The sequence below is a fragment of the Pocillopora verrucosa genome, chromosome 14 (assembly GCF_036669915.1).
Source record: "Pocillopora verrucosa isolate sample1 chromosome 14, ASM3666991v2, whole genome shotgun sequence".
In the NCBI taxonomy this organism is placed as follows: domain Eukaryota; kingdom Metazoa; phylum Cnidaria; class Anthozoa; order Scleractinia; family Pocilloporidae; genus Pocillopora; species Pocillopora verrucosa.
Window position 1 is genome coordinate 6,628,807 of NC_089325.1, and position 17,279 is coordinate 6,646,085.

The following is a 17,279-nucleotide window of genomic DNA, read 5'->3' on the forward strand; positions in this document are numbered from 1 at the left end:
CAAAACATGATTCAAGTTAGCAATTGTGATTTTTTTCTTTTACATCAGAAAATTTAATGAACATATAACTGTAATATAAAAAAAGAAATAGAAAGTTTAACAACAGGAGAGTATGAAGAAATGAGAACAGCTCTACTACTTGATAATTACTGAAGGTTTCAACTGAGACGGGTTACTGTTGTAATTGAAAATTATAAGTGGTAACATCAGTAATCTGCATTAAAAGCCTCAAGTTCCTGTTGAAACTTTCTCTTCTCAATGTATAAGCATTAAAGAGACTGTTCATAAATGTACTTCAGTTACAGTTTTCAATTGAATGTGCAAACTCCATAAAATATATAATATCTAAATACTTTTAAATACAAAAAGTCACTTGGGAGAAGGGGAATGCTATAACAGAACATTGTCCCAGTGATAATAACATGAACATTTTGTCTTTAGTGAAAGATACAACAATGGCTTTGGTATCCTGTTAAATGGTAATATAGAGTGGATGCATTCTGATTTTTACCATTATTTTGGTTCTTGCTGCAGTTTAGTTCTCTGCAACACTGACTGCAGCCACAACTTTAGTTTTCTTATCAAAGGTAACAAAGAGCATTGGTGTATTTAGGAATGCTTCAACAACAATATCTTCACTTAATGACTGCTTAGTGTCAACTTTAAACAACTGTAAGGCACTGAGCAAAGTATCATTAAAAAATGTTACAGTGGTGTTAATGTCATCATGTCTCAGCAATGCCTGCAAGTGGTACTGACTGCTGCAAGCAGACACTTTCTGCCTGAGGTCACATGTTTCACACTTTACTACATTCCCTGGTGTTGCTGGAAGCTTTTTGTTACACTTGCAGCATTGGCGATAGCACATGAAATTTTGAACACCAAGGACTTCAGCATTTGTTGATGTTTGGGTGAAGTAGTCTGGCAAATCACCTGGTGAAGCTACTTCCTCTTGGAAGGGATCAGCTGGTGAAATGGAACAGTCATGCTTTGGTGTAGTAAGGTAAATGGAGTAGTTGTCATTATCCTTCGTCACTTTAAGGTTACAGAAGTTTTATGTGTTGTCGTCTGCAACTTCTGTAATCAGGTCCTCCCACAGGGTTAGTTTGATTGATCCAAATGGATCTAGGAGGCAACAATCAGCTTTCGACTTCGTACCATCTCTTGCGATTATTTTCTTCACTCCAGATAAGTGGACCACTTTGGCTTTGAGATTAATAAGTTGGTTATTGGTAACATTCAAGAGCATTGAGATGTTCAGAGTCGAGGGAATCTCTTCTCGTAGAAAAGTGATCTTCTTCAGTTCCTTTATTTGGACTCTTGCATTCATGAGAACACTGTCATTTTTAATAGTGAAGTTGCTAATCTTCACTGAGGACTTTTGTTTGCTGCATCTTTCAAAGTCGAGATGCTTGCTTGAAGAGAAACAGACTCCACGTACTTTGGTCGCTTCTGTTTGAATAAGCATGTTAGGTTGTCCATTGTCGTTCAAGTCCTATTACAACTGAGGTGTGTCTACCTGAAGAGCGAAGAGAAATAAATGGTATCAGTAACTGTGAGTTGTAGAACAGGTATCAAAGAAAACTGCAATCTGTATGTACTACAAGGCACAAAAGCAATAATCATAAAATAAACATACCTGGATATGTGTTGCATATCACATATCTGCAGATTACCCCTTAGATGTCAATCACAATGCATGATTGGTATCTAAGGTGTACATTTGAGTTAATTTCATTTTTTTGTACTCATTAACTATGAATATTCTCTTTAAGACAAAAAGAAAAACACATGGAAGTTACAGTGAAGGTGACAAGAAAACCACAAAGGTCTATTTTTGAATCAATGCATAGATTGCTTTGTAATCAGAAAAATAAGTTTCTAAAATGTGTACATGGATTTGTGATTCAGGTAAATTAGTGTAGACATGGTCTATAGTGGTCCTGTTATCAGTAGTAGAACATGATACCAGTTGTCTGTAACTGTGATCTCTTATAAACAGATTATAAAGAGGAATCTTATCTTTTTCATTTAACCAATTGATATTGAAATCGCCAATGAAAACTTTGAAACCTGAAATATCAAGGGTAAGAAGTCCGATCAATGCTGCACACATTTGTCTAATTGGCACTCTTGGTGACCGATATATGCCTATTATGGTAATATGTGGAACTGTTGTAACCCTAATGATAGTTATTTCAACACCACCAGTGTTGTTGCAAACTGGATACCCAGGTAGAAAAGGAATTTTACTGTACACTGCGGTTCCACCATAAGGTCTTGTATTGAAAACGTCAAGTTGACTGTCATTTCTAAATAGGGTATACCAAGTGATGCTGTAGTCAGTATCACTGTCTAAGTAACATAACTGTGTTTCTGAGAACACATTTACATCCATGTTTGAGTAGTCTTGCCATAAATTGGGGGCAAGAGATCCATAATCTGAGTTCTTCATATCTTTGAACACATAACTGTCCATAACAGGTTCTAGTTGAAACAAATCACCCAATGCAATTATGGTAATACCTCCAAATACCTCTTTGCTACCCTTGATATCCTTAAGTCTGTTATTTATTTGGACATTTAACATAGTATTGCCTATCATTGATATTTCATCAAGAAATATAAGCTGAACAGCACGAAGTTTACATCTGAGGGTATTTAGTCTGCTTGAGTCAAGAGGTTTATATGTCTTTAGAGACTGGCATGCTGGTATTGCCAAGGCACTATGTACTGTGTTCCCTTTGATACCATAAGCAGCTTTTCCAGTAGGGGCAAGCAATAATATTTTAACTTCATTAATGTTTTCGCCTGCTCTGGAATTGTTTTACTGCTGCTTGATATAGAGCTCTGATAAGATGGGACTTGCCCACTCCAGCTCCCCCCAGAGAGAAAATAGTAGAATGGTTTGTCAGATGTTTTAATAAGATGCAAAATGTGATAAAAAAATTCCTTTTGCTTCTTGTTTAGTGTTTGAATCAACTGCCTGTACTCTTGATCTTGATCATTAAGTATAAGTGGTTCACTACTTGATACAGGAAAAGGAATTCCAACATCATCTGATAAATCAAAGTTTTCATTAAAATCTGGGTGTAGATCTTTATCACCCACAGCCTCACAGTGTTTTTGTTAGGGCCAGGACACCGGGACCTTTACTCGGCTATTTTAATTTTTGTCCCGGCTATTTTCACGCTCAGTTTGTACTAAAACTCCTGTGGAGACTATGGTCAGCCGACAGTTTTAAATTTGAACGTAAATTACGGTAAAATAAATAAAATTTTGTATTATTTCTCTGCTTTTGGGTATGTTTCTTTGTGATAAATTTTGTGCACGTGCAGCTAATTTGGAGTTCGTGACTTGAGACGTTATGAAACAAAACAAACGCATTTATCTGCACTCCCAAAGTTCGTCATCGGGGTATCGAATAACCTCCATTCGTGAGTAAATGTGTCAAAAATAAATAGTGTTACAAAACCTGGAAGCCTCGCGAGAAAAAAAAATGCGTATTTCCGTCGCAGTTTCTCATGGTGTTGTTCCAGACCTCAGCACTTGTGGAGCACTGCAGTGGACAAAAACATCAAGATTCCATTGCAGCAGAAATGTTAAAGAGGACCTCGATTTTTCAAGAAAAACTTGACGAGCGTAACCTCCACAGGCATGAAATTCTGTATAGCGCTTTCATGTCATTGTACTGGCTGGTTCAGCATGGCATTGCCTACCGAAACTTCCCCTCCATGTTGAAGATGATGCGGACGATAGGACTGGAAAAGCTGGAGCATTTCCAACATGAATCATTGTGGTCAGTAAGAGGAATCCTCACGACGATGGGCAGGGTAATAAAGGAAAAGATCACAAAAGCTGCTAACGAAGCAAAGTGTTATGGCCTCATGGTGGACGATGTTACTGACATTCAAGTGAAAGAACAAAACATCATTTTCATCCAGTATGTGGAAAATGCAAATGTGCAAATCCGCTTTTTAGCTGTCAAAGATCTTATGGAGGATGCTGTGTCACCGAACGCCAAAACCATCACTGACAACATTAAAGAAGAACTGGCTAAGGATGACCTTGACGTTCAAAAATTCCTGAGTTTGGCGTCTGATGGAGCTTCAGTAATGGTTGGCAAGAATAATGGCGTAGCAGCACTGCTCAAAAGGGAGAACCCAAGACTGGTCAACGTTCACTGTATCTGCCACAGACTGGCATTAGCTTGTGGGGACTCCAACAACGAGGTGGAGTACATGCTAACCATAGAACGCCTACTGGTTCAGCTGTACAAGTGGCTCGAAAACTCCTGTGTGAAGACGGCAGCGTATCTTAAGATGCAATTAAGACTTAGAGACATGCAGCTTCCCGCTGACGAGTCTAAACGACACAAAATTGGTCACAAACTCCAACGGGCTTGCAGAACACGGTGGCTGTCCACAGACAAAGCGGTGCAGGGGGTTTGGTAGGACTACACTGCAATTCTTTTAACGCTCAGTGCTGACGAGTTCCGAAATGATGCAACTGCCATTGGTCTACTATCCCAGATGAAGACCGTGAAATTCATAGGTAAAAAATGAGATTTTTAATCTGGGTTAAGAAAGGCCTGTGTATGTACTTAGAAGACTTTGTTAAAGTCTGATGTTTTTATTGACAAGTCTAGTGAACAAATGATTCAACGGCATTATGTTTCTTCTTTTTTCTGTAGGGAGTATTTATATCCTGAAGATGATTCTTCCTATCCTCACAACAATCAGCAAATGTTTCCAAGCTGGTGTAGTTTCATTTGCCAAGATTGTTCCTACACTTCAGTATGCCAAGGAACAACTCAAGCAAATTGCTACCAACGAGACACCTATCGCAGTGCTAAAACAGGTACACTTTATCTACATGTTTTATTGTAACTGTAATGTATGTATTATCAATGTAGTTTTATAAGTTGTCAAGTTGTTCTAGTGAAAATCAGGGTGAAAACCTGTATATTTCTTAGTTATCATAACAGTTACCGACGTATAGTTAAATATCAATTATGCTACGAGAATAAAAAAAACAATTACATTATCAGATTTTCTGTCATTCTTCATACAGGACTTGCAACCTGAAGGACGACTCCAACTTGTTTTGAAGGACTTAAGAGCAAGAGACCAGCCAGACCAGTCACTGCCAACATCCCACCAAGAAACTCAACTCAAAAGCTTTTTGAAGAAGTATGTTGGTGCCCTGACTGGAAACATTGATGCACGGTTCCAGGAGTCCTCTCCCGTACTTGATTCCTTCAAGATATTTGATTTACTTTCTGTTCCTACAAAAACCGACGATGGCTTCAGGTATTGTCTACTTTGGGTACTTTGATATCATGGTTTTAACATTAAACAAATTAGACCACTGTTTGGTTTATGCTTTTTCATTTACTGTTTTACAATTTCTTTTTCTTAAAGTGAATATGGCTCCAGCATGATTAAGAAGTTGGCCGACCATTACTTCCCAGGGCCTCAGCATGCAGAAGATCACCAACAGCTTATTGTGGAATGGCAAAAGGCAAAATATGACCTACTGCAGTGGAAGGAAAATGATCTGCCACAAGCTATTCGTCAGGGGGAAGGTTCAATTACAGCTACTGATTGGTGCCTATCCAAGCTGATGCAGCCACCCTATAGATCTCACTATCCCATGCTGTCATTCATGGCTGAAGTTTGTCTAAGTTGCCCAGACAGTAATGCTTGGCCTGAGAGGGGAGCCAGTGTCCTGAAATGGCAGAAGAACAGGTTGCGGTCAAGAATCAAAAATGATTTGCTAAACCCCTTGTTGCACATTTCTATCAATGGGCCCAAACAACAGTCAAAGGAGTTGCCATCCTTAATCCGTGATGTGGTTGCAGAGTGGCTGAAAGAAAAGGATAGAAGGAAGCTTAAAAAGCTTCCTCCCATCTCAGCTACTGTGGCCTCATCTTCCTTGGCAGAAGCAGTCCCATACCATCCACCAACACTCGATGAAGCCATTCCACATGATCTAGATGTACCATCCTCCGTGGAAGTTGATGATTCACAAAGCATCAAGAGTGAGCCAAATGTCGACGCGTATGTTGCTGCTCTCCAGCTTGAATGCGATGAGAAAAGCCACAACATGGAAGATTCTGACTATGAATCAGACTATTTCTCTGATTAGCTATAAAGTATCAAGTATAGATAATTCATTGCTCTGAGTTGTCTTAGGTTAATCACACCATAAATGAATGCATTTCTGAGCCAAAAAATGATTATTTTTAAAGAAGAAATAAATTATCAAGGAAAATGTTTTTACTTGTGAATTGAAAACAAGAAAACACCAGTTCTTGACATATGAAGAGCATCCTGACTGCAGAAAGATACATTATGGATTATTGAAGCTGAAAGGTATGTGTTTTATATAGGAGTATTATAGATTTATACCATGTGAACTTTACAACTTTGAAAATAAATATTAAAATTGTGAAAAAGCCAAAGTTGTCATTTATTTCTTAAGCATTTTGGTATGTAATCCGTACTACAAGTTGCATGTTTCATAGTAACAAATGCCATATTATATCAGCCAATATAAGAACAGAAAGTGTGCAAAAGTAGCCTCAAATGCACCCATTTGGGCCTAAAATTTTCAATTGCATATCTTTGCAAAAGACCACCTGTGTATACTTCTTCACAATCATCTTCCATTTCTAAAATGTCATTAATAGGCTTAAGAAGCTGTACTCTTTTATTAGGAGACGCAGTATTTATAAATATCACTTGGCGCGATGATTTCTTCATAGGAAGCTGTAGAACAATGTAAACAGCTTCTTGTGCACTTATCTCAACACTGTTCAAAAATTTGTTTCCGATATCTCTGACTTGTTGTTTGATGTTAGAATTTCCTTTCCTAGCTTCAGCAGATGCTTGTCGCAAAAGTTCGCTCATTCCTTTTTGAGCTTTAGAAATATAAGACACTATATACATAGCACATGCATACACATCAAGAACAAATTGAATATCCATATTTGCTCTCCATGCCTTAAGGCAAGCTGGGTTGTAATTGTTAATTCTTAACTCATTTGGTTCTCTTTTCAAAAAGATAGATGGAGAATTTAAAGTTGACCTGATAGGCAATCTATAGTTATTTTCAGTGACACCTAACTTGACAAGCAGCTCATTAAAGGTAACTAATTCACCTTCTTTTAAATCATTCAATTGTTTCTGGATAGTTTTCCAATTTTCTTTGTGTTGTTTCATTTCATTTGCTGGTTCACCAATTTCTGCAGTTGTAGATAATCAACTGGCCATTTACAACTAATGATCTGATCAATGAAGTCTGTAACAATAGCATCATCATCAACTCCAAATACTGGTGCACTGTCTAGCCATATAAGCATGTGGATGTGAGGTGAGCCTCGCTGCTGGTATTCCACTCTATAGAACCAGTCAGATATTTTGCCCAGAGGTTGGGCTCCTTTTAAAGAGCATGTAAACCCAAAAAACGTTCATTTTCTTTTCACATAGATGTTTAGTAAATATATCAAGTACACCAAAGGTACCATTCGTTTTTTCTCAAAAGTCCATTTTCACTTTGTAAAAGCTCTTCCAAATTCGAAACAAATGACGCAAATTTGAAGCGACAATTTGTGAAATTTGTACAAGGTCAAATTTCACAAATTGTTTGTAGCAGTCATTTTTCTTCCTGGTGCTGTACCGAAGATTCAGGCCTTACTAGAAGCAAATTATTCGGAAGTATAAAAACGACCCATACAGTCGGTAGACGACGAGGATTCGGAAGTGGCCGACCGAACTGAGAAGAAGTTGAGCTCTTTAAAAGTTAGAGGTCAACGGAGACAGTACAAAATCGATTTACATGAAAACGTTTCGTTGATTAAACAACGATAGCTTTATTGGTTCTATAAAAACATCTTTTTTCTCATCTAATGAAAGATTATGGGGAAGCCAGTTGTTCGGGAGCCAGCGCTGAGCCCATAAAAGACACTGACTCCTCTGATCCTTTGCCTGAATTCGAAACACGTATCAAAGAAAGAGAATTCGTTGATGTCAGTGTGTAATAACGTGATCTGGGATTTTGTTGGTTCGATGCAAAGAATTCTATACAGGATCCCATAATCAACCCTTATTTTCTATAACAAAATCCATGCCAGCCCCACTTGGTGCTTCCTTTGAGAAACCCTGCAGAGAAACAGCAGAAGAATTTGTGTCACGATTTTCACAGCAGTGAAAATACATTCAAAGGTCAGAAGGACAATATTCATCATTTTGAGTACAACTTAAAAGATCCTGATTTCAGCTTGCAAAACTATCTTTTCAGTATTTCAAATCGAAGCAAACAAAAACAGAGTTGGATAATTATGAAGGCCTCACAAGGAAATGTATATGGTACAACTTGTTTATCGATGGAAATGCTTCGGAGATGAAGGAAAGCAATACATAAATATCTCATAAAGAACGGGCATAACCTCCAGTGCTGTAAGACATAAATAACTAAGATATGCATTAACATATACCTTTGTTTCTCTCAAAGGTTTGCCGGTTTTAATCCAGTGTAAGGCGATCCAAAATTCGCTGGAAAAATGTTTCGGATATTGTTTAACGCACAGGATGGCACAGCGACCCTGAAGTGTTTGCCGAGATATTCCCAACACCAACGAACAAGCTATCTGTAGGCAATTTAGCGAAATTTCCTGCCAGGAAAGAAGCGAAAAACAACTAGCTCTAGTACTGTATTATTAAGTCAATGGCAAAAACAACCCAAGCAAATCGATCTCAAAATGTAACAAAACAGATGAAACAGAAAACATTTAGCTTACTCGTTTCCGGTGTGATTATCTGTGCCTTGCTGCTGCCTGTACGCGCAATTGGCCGTCTCCAGCACCCAGAAATCAAGACAAATTGACTGAAAACCTGGATGCTCAGTGATACAACTTATCTGGGTTTCAGGCCCTTGCTACTCTACTTTTTGCCACAATTGCCCGATTTCCGCACAACAACCACTTTCATGAGTTGTCGGCATTGGTTGAAAAGTTCCACACTCGCACCTTTGATAATTTTATATAAAACACTCTCAGAAGCTCAAGTTTAAAAAATTTCTGTTGCATTCTTTTAGATTGTATCCTCGCTTTATTGGATTTTCATGTCAAATACAAATAAATCACACAGTAGATTAAATACCAGTCTGAGTTTCCGAGACGGTCGCATCGCTGTCGACATGTTCTGTACTGTCTTAGTGCGGATCGCTTCGGTGAACCCTACGCGGCTCATATTGTTAAGAACGTGGCCCAGACTCTCCTGAAGATTCTGGATTATCCCCATCGCTGTCATGTACTAAGCTTAAGGCATTCGAGTCGCTATCTTCTGAAAAAATATCTTCCAAACTACCGCTACTTACACGAACTCCCAGACCAGTTCTACTGGGGAATATGTGTTGCGCAATATTTTGGTTCCACCGCTTACGTCACGACTTCTCGCTATTGTTTTTACCGGAAATGGAATTCAAGTTGAAAATGCCGATTTTCTCCTAAAATAAGTCGAATTGGACAAAACGAATTTCAAATTCGTTTTCTACGCCACTTTTTACATAGTATAAGAAAAACATGTATTTTTGGGTTTACATGCCCTTTAAGAGAAAGTTAGTCAGAAACTGACTAACTTGATAATCAAAATGCCTTGCACATGTTACTGGCTCACTTTGAATTAACCTGCATTTTTCATTCCAATTCATATTTCCTAAATCAGTATCTGTGTACTGTTTGTGGTCAATTAATTCACCAAGTATTCTAAGCAAATGGATCCACTGAGTTTCTGCTGAAGAGAAACTACAAAATAATGATGCTGGTCCTAACTGTCTTATCATGGCAAACAAGTCCTTTTTTGCTTTTTCGAAATAAGGTGGAGAGCCTCTTAATGCCTTGAGGAACTGAAATCCTTCATCATGATGAATCAAATTTTCTATTGCCCCTTCTTGTTTGAGTTGTGCTGCATTTAAAGTTCTGCTATTTCCTTTGCACTTTCTAAGAACAACTTGTGATTTTCCTTGTAATATTTTCATTTGCAGTTTCTTTGCTTGAAGAATATGTTTTCAACACACATTGCAGCTCTTCTATCTGATCGTCGTAATTCAGATTTACAAATGTCACTGTAGTGAACATTAACAAGTCTATCATTATTTCCGGTCGTTTTTGACCAAGGAATATACCAAGATATGCTAATTCTTCAGAATACTGATCTTGAAATATGCTTAATGGTTTCTTTCCTTCACCTGGTGCAACACTTAGAATACATTGACTCCCATTGTCTTCAACAAAATCTGTGTTAGTTAACATAGTGTCAGTAACTCCAGCAGGTATTTCTGCTTCATCCTCACTCCACTGATCTTCAGTCTCAATAACTTCACTAGAGGAAGTACATGTATTATTTGTGGTATTACTAGTACTGTTGTGAATAATTTGTGGTTCTTCAGTTTCATTTTCAATATTTCTGTCATCAAATAGAAAGTTTGATGTGCATTCTTCTCCCCAGGCTTGTTAACTGTTATTTCTTCTTGTCTATACAGGGTACTGTTAGTGACAAGCCAGTTTGCTGCTTGGACAACTTTATGAGGTCTTATGTTAAGGGATAATGCTGAACTTTTGTATTGCAATCACAGTCTCAGACACTTCTGCTGGTACATTTACAACATTTCCATGTATTTTGAATTGTCTACCTCTTGGTACCTGCATTAATTTTAAAAGAGCAAGTCTTGGAGCTAAAAGTCTGCTTTCCGATTCATTCAAGCCAAAAAAGTCTGGTTTCGTTGCAAATTGCATTCCATTCAAAACAGCAGAAGGGGTAACTTTATTCTTTACTAAATAATTATGGCATGTTCTACACAACCACTCCATATTTTTCACACTTTTTTGATTAGATAAATATTTTTCAGTTGATGAAGGATATTCCTTTCTTATTTTATCAGCAAGAGAAACACTGTGTTTATACCATAACTGATCACAACAGCTACAGACATATACAGGACCATTGGACACCAGTTCATGAAACAATGAATTGAAATAGTCCACATTTTTTTGGTTTGTATTGTTACCTTTTTCAAGAGTTGTTCCTATTTTAATGGGACATTCTGTATTTTGATTTTCGTCAAGATAAGAATTTTGTTTGCAGTTTCGCATCTATGGCTGGGATTATTTTCATTCAATTTCCCCTTGTTATTGTCACTGCTTTTCTTTTTTTTGCAATAATATTCCCTCATGTAAGCACTGCCGTTGCGTTTTGTGCTTGCATCATTAGGTTTGCTTCCTTTAGATAGTAAATTTCTTCTTTCATCAACCTTCTTTCTTTTTCTATATTCCCTCATGTAACTGCTGCACTTCCTTTTTGAAGTGCTGATATGTGAATTCCCAGAGACAACACTTTCTTCAATCATATTTAAATCACTATGACTTTGCTGACTTTCTGATGAGCTACTGCCAAACATACAAGGCACTGTTGACACAATGTACTTCACTTACATGACCTAAATATATTGATGTAACTGGCTCTTCTTATAACTGAACAGGCTGTACTATAGTTGTGTGACCAAAATTTTCATGGGATTCTATGATGTGAATTCTCAAATAATGTGACTCTGCAACTGCTTGAACAATGAGTGCATCACACCATGTACCTTGTAATGACATGTTGGTCAAATATTCATTCCATGAATTCTGGGTATTGCTTTCAATGAAACGTTCTGGGTTTGCTCTTAGATAATCAATACCAGTTTGCCTAACATGCAAGTGATGGCATGGATCACCATATAACTGATGAGAAACAGCTCTAAAAAAACAGTCACCAACACCCCCAACATCTAGGGGTCTCAATCCCAGCTGATGTAACCGAAAGTTTAACAATATGGTGGAACCAACTGATACTGTAGTTTCAGTGTTGACATTTACATGTAGTTGAGGGCCTGGATTTAATTCAATATCACCTGAAGTCATAAGCTTCATTCTTGATACAGAAAATCTTCTAGAATGGCTGCTTGATTTCTTTAAAAGCTTATTTACGGTTGGTTTGCTTAGATTAACAAAGCTGGTGAAAAAACTGTCCCATCTCTTAAGATATCTTATGTAACACAACTTATAGTCAGTAGCAAAGCTGTATAACCTTGAAGACCTAGGAATATATTTCCTAATTATGACCTTAAGTTTCTATCTTGTTTTTCTTTTTTTCATAAACTGCACAATCCGTTTCATCGAGACCCTCGACGGCTCTCGGTCTCTACGTCGTTTCTTTTGTTTTTGGTCAGCTATTTTGAAATGTGTATCAATTTCATCTGTTCAACGTGAACACAACATATCCACATCAGTTGTTTTCGAGAAATCGCTTACATTACGTTTAATCGCATTTATACTGCTACTACCATAACTTTTTCTGTTCATATATACCACAGCTTTCGCAGATGTTTCGTCAGTCAAAGGAGTCTTTCCTTTAACATCAATCAGGTTTCTCGCTCTTCGATATACATTTTGTGTAATCTCCAAACGGGCAGGCTCAATAATCCCCACAAGGGGCTCAATTTTCCATACAAGGGGTTCAATTTTCCCCAAAAGGGGCTCAATGTTTGCCTTTAAGGCCTTTTCTTTTCCCCAAATGGGGCTCACGAAGCTGAAGCTCTTTCCTTTACGCATCGTAAACAACACCGCAGCATGACTAATCTGTTGGCGTGGAGAGCATCAATCGAACACTTGAAAACATCCTTTAAAGTCTTTTACTCGACCACATTGACTCAAACTTCGAAAGCTGTGGCATACTGAGAAACCAACGTTATAGAAGTTCATCATAAAGTTTACAAGAGCAAAAGGACACTCACCAACTTTCCGAAGTGTGATCCACAAGTGTGAAATTCCTCCTTTCCTCAAGACACGGGTAAAAGCAGGTCAGCATTAGATTCCATCCACCAAAACCACCTCGGTCGAGAGGGACTGAGATGGAATATTTAATGACATAACCGAAGATTCTCGGAAATCCGCAAGTGATGTAGCCGAACATCCGAAGCTGTAAATCCCATGATTCTTGAGGAACAAACAGAAACAGCATAGCGAGAATTTTAAGTCGCGAACCATTGATGGTAGACATGCAGATAATTTAGGATACGTAAATTCTGTTGATGAGGCGCATAAACTTATTGCGGAATTTGAAACAGGATTGACGACGAAGTTTTCTTTCTTTAAAGCTGTCAAAGGTTTCGGGAACACCGGTGTATATATATATATTGATATAGCTCTTTGACATTACAAAGCTTTGCTATCGCTATTGTGCATTCTCACTAGTTTATCTAGTTCAAGTTCTACCACAATTGTGGAATCATTCGGATTAATTTAATGCTTACACCTCCTTCCTTGGACAGAAGTCACAAAATACTGGGGGAAGATGCATGAGATATTTAAGGAGCAAAAATTCGTTTTTTACTGGTGTGCCTTTCCTAATTTTGGGAAGGAAAGTGCAATTGCCAGCACGGCATAGATAGAACAGCTGGAGAGAAAAAGAAACGAAAAGATGCAGAAGAAGTACTGTATATAATAATTTCTTTATATCCTCAACCTTTGTGTTTCTGTCAACTATGGCTTGCTAATTCAAAAGGTCAAATACATGAATGGGTCATATGACATTGATCTCAGAATACTTTTATGACAAACGTGATAACAGTTCAATCTTGACTAAATTGAAGATGGTTTAGAAGTTAACAATTATAAGAACTTTTCACTAACATATGCTGCTGACAAAGGAGAAAATATATGCAATTCTGCATTTTTTGCTTTCTATCAAGCAATCATATGTTGGCTCCTTATCACACTATGACACTTCTGTTTTGTCACATTCCAAAAAATAACTTGAGAAATACACTGTCACTCATCTTACACTGTTATATTTACCTATTACAGAAGGCTGGAAACAAAGATTTTGTTTTCAAGAAAATAAGATTTCTTGTCCAAGACACAAGGAAGTTTGACTGCAAAGCACATATAAAAATGCGAGAAATTTTTTTTTCAGAGAACTAGGTAGTTCTACTCATGTATAAACAGAACAAATCCAATTTATTAAATCAGATATGCGGCATGACTCCTTTTCTTCCATCCCCACTCAAAACAAGCAAACACACCTATAGAGGTTCCAGTCTGGTCTGCAAATGAAAAGGAGGAAGGTGATCACAGCAAAATTAAGCATTAGGGTTCTTATTTATAACATATTGATTATTGTATACTGATATCTAGAAATTAAGGTTGCAAGTAGCAGCCAGCTGAGTTATAGTTTGAGTTTTATCAAGTCCATTACTTTGTTAAATTTAGAGTAACCTTGTCTTGAGTGAGGAAAATTGAGGAGCTGTAATATACTAATCATCAATTAGGGACCACAAAGAAAAATTTATTTATAGAGACTTTTGAAGGAGAGGGGTAAGACTTGTGACAAGCTGGCAGACATATAGATAAACTTTACTGCTAAATGGGTTACAATACAAAGTGCTCAGTATTTGGATCAGCTATGGCTCAACTTAAACTTCGCTTTAGCTTCAAGTTTAATCCTTTGTGGTTTCCTTTCTCTGTGTTTATTTTTCAAGTTATGTACACAGAAGAACACAAAAATGACAAGGAATGCTTTTGAATATCAAGAGGCTGGAATAAGCAAGAAACCAAAACTGAATTTTAAACAGTACAAAGTTAATTTGATCTTCCAATGTTATTTAATTTTAACCATAGAATTTGCTATTTAAATTTATCCCCTCCATTTTTCTGGGTATTGTGAGCAAAAACAAACAATTATCACAAAATGCATGGTATACAATGGTTTGATTCACCAATGTGGCAAAGGCCTTTCACTGTCTATCCATAAAAAGGGAAATAGTTTGTAAACTTTAAGACATTCTGCATGTTGAGTGTATACTTATTCATCCATGTGAAATTAAAGGTTACTTTAAATAAATGTGAAAGATTTATAGGATTTTCAGACCCCTGATAACAATTACTAATGTGCTGATTTGTTGTACTTAAAGGTTATGATTTTAGCGGAAATAGTGGAAGAAATTTCTGGACCTGGAATTTTGTTGCAAATGTTTGTTTAAATCAGTTTAAGTCAGTTAAAAACTCTCCTGTTTCAAGATTACATGATTACCACACCAGAACCTTTTGTATTCTATATTATGCACCATGTTATGATTATGGTTTCAATAATAAAAGGTGCTGACTCAAGAACTTTCCAAAATATCTCTACATACAAAGAAATAGATTGTGGTTATGTACTCCGAATAGCAGGTCACATCAGTCTTCTGTAAGGAAGTAGCAGAAATTTCTGTGGTGGTTTTGGTGGATGGAGAGAAACATCCACCAAAACCACTTTATCCTATGTGTTAAGAGTTATGATAATCATTATGAACGTTTGGTCGGTCAGCAATTGTGCACCATTAAAAATAATTAGCCAGAGCACTAACTGCTAATTAGTGGTATAAATCTTTTGTCTCCCTGAACATCTAACAATGGCTATAGATAAAATTTAAAAAATATATTGTTGATGGTTTTGGTCAAAGTTTTGGTGGATGTTCCCTAATGACATCCACCAAAACTACCTAACATCTAAGCACCTTTTAAATACGTGAAATATCTGCATAAAATTGCGTAAAATGTTTTATAATACTACAATCGAACAATAAATTAATACTTACCATTTCTTTAGTAAAAAGTTTTGACGCAATTTCCCAAACAAATAATACATTTGGGTCATCGGGATAAGTCGGCATGTTGTCGTAGCTTCGTAATTTTTTTCCATCATTCCATCTCAGTCCCTCTCGACCAAGGTGGTTTTGGTGGATGGAATCTAATGCTGACCGTAAAAGCACATGGTGTCATCGTCATATTTTCGTCCCCGAATTCAATTGCTCCGGACTCTTCCTTGCGGTTTTCTACTTGAATTCAATTGGTCAACCGACAGTTTCCGAAATTATAACGATAAAATATCGACATGGTTACACATTCCATTGGTTGAAAATCAGTGTACGCTTCATGTTATGTGTCACGTAAGGTAAACTATGAGTAAAACATGGTATTTCGTGCTCAAATGTGGCGTATATAAAGTGCTTTTCGAATTCCGTACGCTCTTCTATTGTGTCTGCGTGCTAACGCACTAGACACAAAAAACACTTACTGATCACGTATCAGCGCTGCTGACACGCAACGTTTTCAGGGAAATATCAAGATTTTCGGTCAAGATAATATTAGTTATCTTTTTGTCAACTACCATGGAGTATTCACTTCAACAAAAAATGGCATGAAAAGTCGTACATGATCTACAGCAAAAGCAAATATGTTTATTTAAAGCGAATCTTCAAATCACGCAGAGCCACGATTGTTACTAGCCTATAGCTGAACGGGCCACCCTGCCTAAAAAGGATTTCTTGACTTGAATCAGTGCTTTATGTAAAGGATAAATTATGATTTGAGTAAAGGGGGTAAGTTTTTAAAGCAACTGTTGGTTCCGTAAAGAGTTTTTAAAGCTGACCGCGTTCCGATCGTTAGCCCTTCGTCAGAGCGAATTATGTTACATTTGTTCTACATTCTCTCACCGAAATATTGTCTTAAACGATTTTTGTCTGGATTTGAACGAGTCAAAGTCGAAATATGTCCAGTGTTAACGATGAAATATTTGTCCATACTTGGCGCAAGAGTAAATGCATAATCACCCTGACTATTCTCACGACAAACGCATCAGTTATTTGTCTTCTAAGCAAATATTTACAATGTTTAACAAAAAAATGTCATGTCAGAATTACATTTGTAAAATAGTTATTTTTTTTTATCCAAATTCATCTTTTCACCTAGAGTAATTATTTGCAGTTCCAGGATCACGAGCTCCGTTTTCTCTATCCTCTTAGTGATAACAGACAGCCTTGAAACGGTTTTGTTGTCTCGGTGAGACTGCAGTTTTGATGCTAAGTGAATCTGATCAATTGCCAAAGAACCCTCTCAGCTTTCTGTTTGCAATGGGAGCATTTCTTCGTGTTTTTAATAACCTGTCTGATTAGGAAGGATTCCGTGACTTCAAAGAGACATCTTCCGCTTCTTTTGTGATACTGGTCAAATAGAGTAAATATGAAGAATACAAGAACCCCGTGCTCGATAGTACATAAGGAAGTACATTGTAGAGCCATTTTTTATTTCATCTATTCCTGTCTTGAGATTTCGTCCATCACTGTGTGGAAATTAAATCAATAGCTATGTTGGAGATAACATTGAGAATACGCTGCCGTCCATGTCGGTCTTGGAC

At 37.2% G+C, this 17,279-nt stretch overlaps 2 protein-coding genes and 1 pseudogene across 2 annotated transcripts; 2 read left to right on the plus strand and 1 right to left on the minus strand.

The window, feature by feature from the left end:
- The first annotated feature begins 3,524 nt into the window (after window positions 1–3,524).
- Window positions 3,525–4,454, plus strand: LOC136278224 (zinc finger protein 862-like). The gene has a single exon (XM_066161704.1). The coding sequence runs from the start codon at window positions 3,525–3,527 to the stop codon at window positions 4,452–4,454; it is 930 nt and encodes a 309-aa protein (XP_066017801.1).
- A 74-nt stretch (window positions 4,455–4,528) lies between these two features.
- Window positions 4,529–6,449, plus strand: LOC131794899 (uncharacterized). Its single transcript, XM_066161550.1, has 4 exons — window positions 4,529–4,554; window positions 4,694–4,860; window positions 5,074–5,312; window positions 5,424–6,449. The coding sequence occupies exons 1-4, from the start codon at window positions 4,533–4,535 to the stop codon at window positions 6,148–6,150; spliced, it is 1,155 nt and encodes a 384-aa protein (XP_066017647.1). The 5' UTR covers window positions 4,529–4,532; the 3' UTR covers window positions 6,151–6,449.
- A 1,430-nt stretch (window positions 6,450–7,879) lies between these two features.
- LOC131794877 (uncharacterized) lies at window positions 7,880–9,429 on the minus strand (annotated as a pseudogene).
- Window positions 9,430–17,279: the final 7,850 nt, after the last annotated feature.

Excerpts from the sequence above, each read along its gene's own strand:
- LOC131794899 (XM_066161550.1), top strand. The coding sequence starts at position 4,533 with ATGAAGACCGTGAAATTCATAG. Across the intron at positions 4,555-4,693 it reads GAAGACCGTGAAATTCATAG|GGAGTATTTATATCCTGAAG; the intron begins GTAAAAAATGAG and ends TTTTTTCTGTAG. Across the intron at positions 5,313-5,423 it reads AAAACCGACGATGGCTTCAG|TGAATATGGCTCCAGCATGA; the intron begins GTATTGTCTACT and ends TTTTTCTTAAAG.
- LOC136278224 (XM_066161704.1), top strand. The coding sequence starts at position 3,525 with ATGGTGTTGTTCCAGACCTCAGCACTTGTGGAGCACTGCAGTGGACAA.